Source organism: Adiantum capillus-veneris, chromosome 13, assembly GCF_014529385.1.
Source record: "Adiantum capillus-veneris isolate H3 chromosome 13, ASM1452938v2, whole genome shotgun sequence".
Lineage (NCBI taxonomy): Eukaryota > Viridiplantae > Streptophyta > Polypodiopsida > Polypodiales > Pteridaceae > Adiantum > Adiantum capillus-veneris.
The window spans coordinates 37566702-37575458 of NC_140943.1; the positions used below are offsets into that span (position 1 = coordinate 37566702).

At 38.9% G+C, this 8757-nt stretch overlaps 1 protein-coding gene across 3 annotated transcripts; it reads left to right on the plus strand.

Annotated features, from left to right (window-relative positions):
* Window positions 1–5908: 5908 nt before the first annotated feature.
* LOC147443828 (uncharacterized) lies at window positions 5909–8294 on the plus strand. 3 transcript variants are annotated; one of them, XM_086526626.1, is made up of 5 exons: window positions 5909–6065; window positions 7213–7320; window positions 7430–7534; window positions 7615–7761; window positions 8073–8294. In XM_086526626.1, exons 2-4 carry the CDS (start codon window positions 7231–7233, stop codon window positions 7729–7731), a joined length of 312 nt encoding a protein of 103 aa, XP_086382752.1. In that variant the 5' UTR covers window positions 5909–6065; window positions 7213–7230; the 3' UTR covers window positions 7732–7761; window positions 8073–8294. The 3 variants fall into 3 exon arrangements, with proteins under 3 accessions (XP_086382752.1, XP_086382751.1, XP_086382753.1); XM_086526627.1 differs by lacking the exon at window positions 8073–8294 and adding an exon at window positions 6179–6258 and having other exon boundaries at window positions 6009–6065; window positions 7615–8011; XM_086526625.1 differs by lacking the exon at window positions 8073–8294 and having other exon boundaries at window positions 7615–8011.
* The last annotated feature ends 463 nt before the right edge of the window (window positions 8295–8757 follow it).

Sequence of the window (8757 nt, forward strand, 5' to 3'; positions counted from 1 at the left end):
ACTACATATATGATAACAAAACACCCCTAGGAGTGATGCAATGAACGAGAGTTGAAACATAGTGTATAGGGAAGTTTCATGCCCTTAGGACATGATCAATCCACAAAGGGAAGCAAGCCCAAAGCTTTGTGGAAAGCTTTGAACTTCTCACAAGGCAATGCCTTTGTGAAAATATCTACAAGGTTGTCTTGTGTCAGCACATAGGTCAGGTTGATGTCTCCTGCTGATACTCTCTCTCTCTTACATAGTGATAATGCACCTCAATATGCTTTGTGCGAACATGAAAAATTGGGTTCCTTACAACTACCAATGCGCTCTAACTATCACTATGGATGATGTTGGTAGTGTCCTATCCAGCACTCACATTATCCATAAGGCATCTCACACATACACACTCAATTGTAGTTGTGAAGACTTCCATGTATCTAGCTTCACAACTGGAAGTGGCCATAGTAGGTTTCTTCTTACTCAACCATGATATGCATGAACTCCCAAGCATGAAACAAAAACCACTTATGGACACTCACGTTCATAACAACGAGCCCAATCCAAGTTCAAAAAGCATATAAATCTAGTGGCAATGATCTCCCCTTGGGATAAAACAAGCCAAGATATAAAGTGAAACTCACGTAGTGAAAAATCCTCTTGACATCCTTTCAATGCTTAGACACTAGGCTATGCCTAAATTTGCTAACCTGTGAGACTACAAGATGGATATCTAGCCACATATTGCATACATAGATAAGGCATTTAACAACAATTTGATAAAGAGTGACATCAGTAGAATTGCCAACATCATGAAGACTTAACTTCAAACATGTTTCCATTCGAGTAGCAATAGGTTTACATTCCTCAAGGCCAAACTTACATAGCAATGTCTCTATATAGCATGTTTGACACAAGTCAATACCACCATCACACTACTTAAATTGTATACCCAAATGATGATACAAAATCCCCAAGTCTTTCATCTTGAGAGTAGCATTCAAATGAGCCTTGAATTTGGCAATGCGTGTCTCACTTGCACTAGTAATCAACAAATCATCTACATATAGAACAACAATGAGAAATACATCACCCTCATGACTGAGATACAAGGTGTTTTTTTTTGTTGGACTATTACAAAAGCCTCATTTAATTGAATGAGTGCTATCTTTCTCATACCAAGCACGAGGAGACTGCTTCAACCCCATACAAAGCTTTCTTACATTTTCACACTTTATCTCATTTTCCTTTCTTGACAAAACCACGAGGCTACAATACATAAACTTCCTCAAACATATCACCATTCAAGAAAGCGATAACAATGTATGATTGATGTACATTTCATCCAAAATGATCTGCTAATGCACACGAAAAAAAAAAAATCATACGACAACTAAGAGCAAAAGTCTCTTCATAATTGATGCCTTTTTTTGTGCATAACTTTTTGCAAGAAGTCCAACCTTGTAGCAATCAATCTCACCATTTTGCTTATGTTTCAACTTGTAAACCCACTTTGTAGCAATGGTCTTTTTGCTAGCAGGAAAATCACATAAATTCCATGTGTCATTTTCTATAAGTGCATCATATTATGATTGCATGGTAGTCATCCAATTTTTTGAATTATGTGCTTCATCAAAAGACAGAGGTTCTTCCTCATTACATAAACTAGAAACAACCAAAGCAAAACAATCTGATACATAAGATGCATGGCAAGAACCTAAACGAGTATGATTAGACATAGGTGCATCAAATTTACTATCACGTAAAGTATGCACCAGCCATTTTGGCATACCTCTAGAATCCTCATTCTCAGTCCTTTCCACATCAAGTACATCAAAGACATATGTAGGAATTTTGGGAAAAATGCGTAATTTTGAGACAAAAATTTGTGAACCATGTTCTTGAGTGGTAGTTGCATTATGCTAGGTTGGATCATTGTCAACCATTGGTGTTAAATTTGATAGGTTGCATTGTTTTCAATGGTTAGGTGTCCAATTCTACTAACTCAAAGAAGTTGCATTGTGCTAGGAATCAAAAGTATACAAAGAACTTGGAAAATTTTGATGTTCAGATGGTATTAAGAGTATGTAAAGGAGTGGGAAACATTGAGTTTTGAATTGTAGAGTTAACATAAATGTAGCTAACGTAGCTTGCCTTGTTCTAGGAGTAATGGTAGAATTTGAAGTAACCTGGACGGCCTTAGATGGTTAGGAGTGTGGATTGCCATTCAATGTCAGTTCTTTAAAGCTTGTTAATTGTCTTGTAAAACTCAATTTTGGAATGTGTTAGTTTGTGATAGAGAAAGCATTGCTCGCACAATGAAAGAATAGGAGATTTTTTAAAAAAATTGTATGTCCCAAGGAGTAGTTACTCTATAAGAAAAAATTCTAAAACTTGAGTTTTAGTCAATTCAAAACGTTGAAACTTGAGTTAGCTAGAACACTCATTACAAGATTAAACAACCCAAAACCCAAAAGCATGTTTCATGTAAAAATAGAGAAGAGGTAGCAGACACTTGTACGTAGAAACAAATTTTCTTAAAAATTTCTATGAACATTACTAGAAACTTACAAATGGCGCTCTCACACTTTAAAATGGAATAAATCAAATCAAAGTTGATGTGTTGAAAATCTCTCCTAGTAATTTTTGTGAAGATTATAGCATCATGTCATGCTACCCACCACTAAAATTCCATGCTAGAATTTGGTACTAGATTACGAGATCAACCAACCTCGAATTCCAAAATGAAGCTTTGTGTAAAAATTTACAAGTCATGTAGGAACTCAGTGGATTCTTTGTCATTGTTTGTTGTATAGAGGATTACACCATAAGATTTTTCTTGGCCACCAATAGTACCTTGAGGGGTATGTGATGCATTCATTACAAAACCTCATGATGTTGTGGTAGTTCACTGTGTGGGATGTATTTTGAGATTTTTTCTAAAATCTCTTTTGAACATTTACTAGGAACTTTGAAATTCTCTCATACTAGAAACGAAAGGGATTAAAACGAGTCTTTTTTATCTAAAAACTTTCATAGCACTTCTTGTACACTATTTTGGTAAGGATCAAACTAAACATTGAGGCTTCAAGAGCCACCCACTGTTCACAATTTCCATTAGGTACTTGAGTTTTAACTTAAACATCCGAAAACTATAAAAGAAAAAAAATCAAATTTTAAAACAAGAAGAAACTTGCAAGAGATTTTAGACATTTTCAATGTAAGAAACTTGGACTCGTGAGCTTTTGCATCAATATGGCGATCCTTTGCCCCAACAAAACCAAGCTAGATGTATGTGGTGTCGCCTTCACAAAAGCTCATGAGATTGTACGACGAAATATTATATAAACATACTTGTGATACATACTAGGGCCTGCCTTGATAATTCTTCTTTCAATGGCTGTAATATCCTAAGATCCCACTTGATGTATTTTGAAGAATGTAGGGTTGGTGGCATCTCCAAAATCCCTAGACTATGCTTAGCGAGACTGACCTCATTACTCATGACCACGAATAGAGGTTTCTGAGCTAAGCCAATCCACTATGAAGGCTCATGTGAAGAAAAATCCATGAGCAATCTTTATTAAAACAGAGAAGCTTCCTTGCTTGGCTTGCATCCCTCTCTGGTTGGCTCTTCCCCTTGCTTCCTCCTTCGCTGCACATGCCCAATGCATTCTGCTCCTCATGTCATCGTGTGTCTTTGCCTTTGCAACATCTTGAACATTTGGTGTCTTTGCGCTAGTTTCTAAAATCTGTAGGACAAACTAGCCTTGATAATTCTTTCTAAAACGCGTGAATTTTTTGGTTTCCTCAAAGGCAAACTCAAAATCTAACGGGGCTTTTAGGGTTTCAATTGGTTAAGATACATTGGACCCCCTCATGTTTTTTCTAACATTGGCAACTTTGAGCAAGCTTGAGGAACCACATAAAAGACACTAACAAATTTTGTCAAAGTTGACGGATACAAACGTCAAATTTGAAATTTGAACATTAGTTTTGATTTTTGAAATTAACGATGGAAAACTTGTGATGTGAAGTGTTGTTGTGCTGCCGTGAGCTCGCCCCATGAACTGTGTTGCTCTAAGCTTGAACATGCGACACAATCTGTTCTCCATGCCCTCTTGCTGCTATGCTATCGTGATCTCACCGTGAACTACAACAAAATACCAAACCATGAGCTCGCCATGAACTCTACCATGAACCTGTGACAACATTCCCTCCATGCCCTCTCACTATTGTATTGTCATGAGCTCACCACGAGCGTGGCATGATACCAAACCACCTAGTGTGCTATGCCTTGAGCCCTCTATCAGCTTTGGCATGAACTTAAAGTCTCTACCTTGAGGATCCATTTCACATCTGTCAAGAGCGTTCTTTTACTTGTGTCACGATATTTGCCTCTTTTCCTCTTTCATGCGCCCTCCATGAGCTGCAACATAGATTGAGCATCAACTTTCTTTCATGAACTATGCAGCCAAGAGCCCGGGCTATTGTTGATGACCGCATTGAAGTATCTTGTTATGCTACAGTTGTTTTGTGAACCTTGCCTTTGCATAACGACTTTCACTGCCTCTTTTGTGATCCTCATATTCAATGTCAACTGTGCCCCATGATGTGCTTATTACACCTGCTCAAAGAGCCTAGCAAAACTGCTCCAAGATCCCTACAGGCTTTGCTACCTACTACGACCGTGCACTATCAATCAATTGGTGTTGGTTCTTGCTTCATCATAATTGCCTTTAGTTCTTATTGTGGATGGAAGTGGCTCAAGGACCAAGGTATGTCATTTCTCTTGTTCATAAATCATGGTTAGATGAAGGTGTTGAAAATCATGAACTAAGTTGTTGCTAAGATTTATGTAAACATACAGAATCCCTCCATAATAAGGAGTCCTCATATCACTTCTCTGTGTGTGTGTGTGTGTGTGTGTGTGTGTGTGTGTGTGTGTGTGTGTGTCTAGCTCATGAGGCTCAAACTTGAGTTTGAGCCTCATGACCTAGAGACTCAATTTGCAAGCCTCCTAAGCTAGAGATTTTAGCAAAACTCTTTCTATCTAGAAACCATTTGCAAAAGTTTCTAGCGCATGAGGCAGTTCGAGAAGACTAGGTTCAAGAGCTTCTTGAGACAAATACACTTGCAATACTCTTCCTAATTGAGCATTCAATTTATAGAATGTGAGGCTCGAACTTAAGTTTTAGGCTCATGACCTGGATGCCTGTTTGTATGTGAGAAAATCGGAGTGAGCAAAAAGCGAGACCGTGCTATATTGAGCACTATTCCAACCTTGTGCCAATAGATATTTCATTTGTAAGTAAATTATCTCCTTCTCTCTACTCATCTTATAAATCTTCTATTGCTTAAGTATTCTATGTTATAACGTTTATACTATATTTTACCTTTGATAAGTTTTTCAAGATACAGTTTTTTGCCACAACAACACTAGTGAAACAGACATCTTGGCAAAGATAAAACAACTTGCCTAGTACCTACTCTATTAAAAATCGCACGGATCCTTACAAGCAAACCGTACTCAACAAGAGCATAATTCAAGGAAGACGATGGCAAGCCACATATTGGCCATTTTTAAGTGACTTAAGAACAAGGTTGCGTACAGAGATTGTAGATATCCTCACCTTCAACTTGTTTAACAACCCCATCATTCAAACATATAAGACAAATTTTGAACGCATGCATATACTTCATCCATTCTACATCTTGAGCTCTAACACAAACAATCAAGCACATTATGAGAAATCACCATGAGAGCTCATGTTTCACGATCATGAACTTTGCAGATACTTTTTTCGACATAGGCCTTTCTTTATTGAAGCGTGCCTTACAGCTTGCTCGACGCCCAACATATAAAACTGATGACACATCTCCATTCCCCCCACACATCCCCTTCCCCCATAGTATCATACCTCTCTCTCTCTGCCCCCCCCCCCCCCCCATGTATTTCGTTTAATTATAGAGGTATTAAAGTAATTTCACCTTCACATTTGCCCTCGCACTGCAGCGGAAGACTAGACGCGCCAAACGCTGTCAGCAAGCCCTCCGTCGCAAGCTTCCTCATCTCTCAGGTATGGCTCCTCTCCTCCTGGTTATCTGCCTCTTACTTGTCTCTGCGGTTCGTATCTGTTTTGTCTGGCCCAAGGCAGCTGTTTTCTTCCTGTTGCCTCTTCTGCTCTCGCAGGGTTACCATAATTTCTTTCTTAGCGAAACAACAGATGGATATGCGTATTCTTGGCCTGAATCTTTGTCTGCGACTACAGCGTAAGTTCACCATAGAGCAAACCAACTTTAGCAAAGTTCTGAGACAAGGAGGTTTATTCTTGTGCTCTTTCAAGCGATAGCAACTACAGGAACGATGGAAGACAATCAGAAGAGGGAAGTCATGGGAAGAATAGCGCCCATCTTTTGCTTTTGTGTGCTTGTTGCATCCCGTAACCTTTATAAACTTGGAAAATCCTCATGCAGAAATTCGAGAGAGAATTCGAATGTTTCTGTACTAAGGTCTCTTCAGTTTTTCCTGGTCCCCACCTGCCTTGTTTTGTAACAAAATTGTGTCTCATGGTTCTAGGTGCAGTTAGGGTTTGGCTAAGAGCTTTGCCTACCTTGAGGTGGCGATCACTTAGCAAGGTTTTGTGTCTTTCCTGTAAAATTATGTCTAGAACTTCTCCTCAGGCATGTCTTCTTTGGTCTCTGACTGTTCATTTTTGCTACAATGCTGGATCTCTGTGGGACTAGCATGCGTCTACCTTCAATCAATTGTCGATAACTAGTGTTTTCCCACATTCTTCAACAAGAACACTGGAATTTGTTGTAGGAAATTATGTCAAGGATGGCAGTTTGCCTGATTGTCAGTTATGCCTTTCCTGCAAAGTCTAAATATTTTTAAGTGTCGTTCTATAGGCAGTAGATGTACTTCTGAGTTCTGTATGTGTCCGTCTACTTTTTAATGTGCGTATATATCTATGGGTGCAAAGGGGTGAGTGTGTTTATTTGCGTATGTATGTACTATGTATGCAAACATAGACATGCACTGTGAGGTTTAGAAACATAATGTTCAATGTTCTGGGAGACATGTTACTCCTGCATTTGTGTCTGTTAGCAATTCTGTTCGTCTTGTTCTTTCTTTTGTGTTTTTATGTGAATATTCAATGCTCTGTCTTTTTATGTGGTTATAAGACAAATTTCATTTAACATTAGGAATGGTGTGAATTTCAGTGACACGTAGCTAGACCGATGGATGTGGATCAGGAAAAGAAAGAAGATGACGAATTCAGCACAGGACCTTTGTCTGTGCTAACAATGAGTGTGAAAAATAATACACAGGTATCTACTTGTAAAGAGAAACCAGTAGGACTGATGAATTCGAGGCTTTCTATCGCATTTCATGATCATATAATGCTTACATAATCCTGGGTCTTACTGTTGATCACAGGTTTTGATTAATTGTCGAAATAATAAAAAATTGCTTGGAAGGGTGAAGGCATTCGACAGGCACTGCAACATGGTGCTTGAAAACGTACGGGAGATGTGGACCGAGGTATTTGGCTTCATAATCATGCAAGTAGCTGATTTTCTTGATAAGTTGAATTCGTTTCTCATGTCTTAGAGTTTGTGCAGGTACCGAAAACTGGTAAAGGGAAGAAGAAGGCCAAACCAGTCAACAAGGACAGGTTTATCAGCAAAATGTTTTTGCGAGGAGACTCTGTCATTATCGTGCTGCGGAATCCCAAGTGAAAGGGATAAGTATTTCAAACAACTGAGGGGGTATTGTGCTGATTATATTCTTGACTTTTGTGATTGTGCTTAAAAGAGGCCTTTTGGATCTTTTCGATGGACAACATTGTGCTGGAGTTTGCGCTCAAAATGATAGTTTTTGGGGTTACTTAAAGTAAGGAAGATTGCTCAAGGCTAGGCTAGATTCAGATATTTTGATCTGCGCTAGAGTAACAGAGCAAGTGTAAGTGTAAGTGTAAAGATTGCTGCATTATTGGAAATGATTTGAAGCTTGACTGCACATAGGCATGTTACATGTTGTGTATGTTATTCTGATGTAGATATTTCTTTGCTTTTGTCAGTATTGCTTTAGATAGTGGAGTTGATCACCTTCTGGACGAAGATGATGACAGATTGTATCGCTTGTAACTTAGCTGCTTCCTTCTGGACAGTTTTCCTTGTAGCAAAATGCAGGTGGCAAGGCCTTTTAGGAGACTTAATGCGAGTTCTGGCAGGATTAGTTGTTTCAACTCTTGGCATTAGCTATTTTTGAAATTGTTGATGGGGTTCTCCCTCTTTTTTTCTTTCCAGAAAGGTACAAATTGAGTCTTGTTTGGCATGCTATGCATGTGTGGTTTCTAGTAATTCTATTGACACCAAAATATTGCTGGGATGAATGTCACCAAGTCTTTGAACTCGCTTCTGGAGAGCACAAAGGGTGCACTAAAAGTGTTTGCTTTCCTCGACTCCCGATTCAGCAGCCAGAGTATTTACTGAGTGAAAGGTTGGGTTTTGAGTCCATGGCCAGTGTGTTGCCCTCAGGCATGCATTCTTGCATGTGTCTTAGAGGGCTTCCACACGGGTAGAGTTTGGAAACCCTCACTCTGCTGGAAAGTGAAGGCAATCCTTTGTTGCAAATTTAGAGTTTTAACTTTCTTTGCCTATTTTTTTTTTTCGACACGCCATAGGGCCCACAGGGGGAGGTGCTTAACTTTCTTTGCCTATTTTTGGTGCATGCGAGAAAGAAATGTCCCTCTCTCTTTGTCA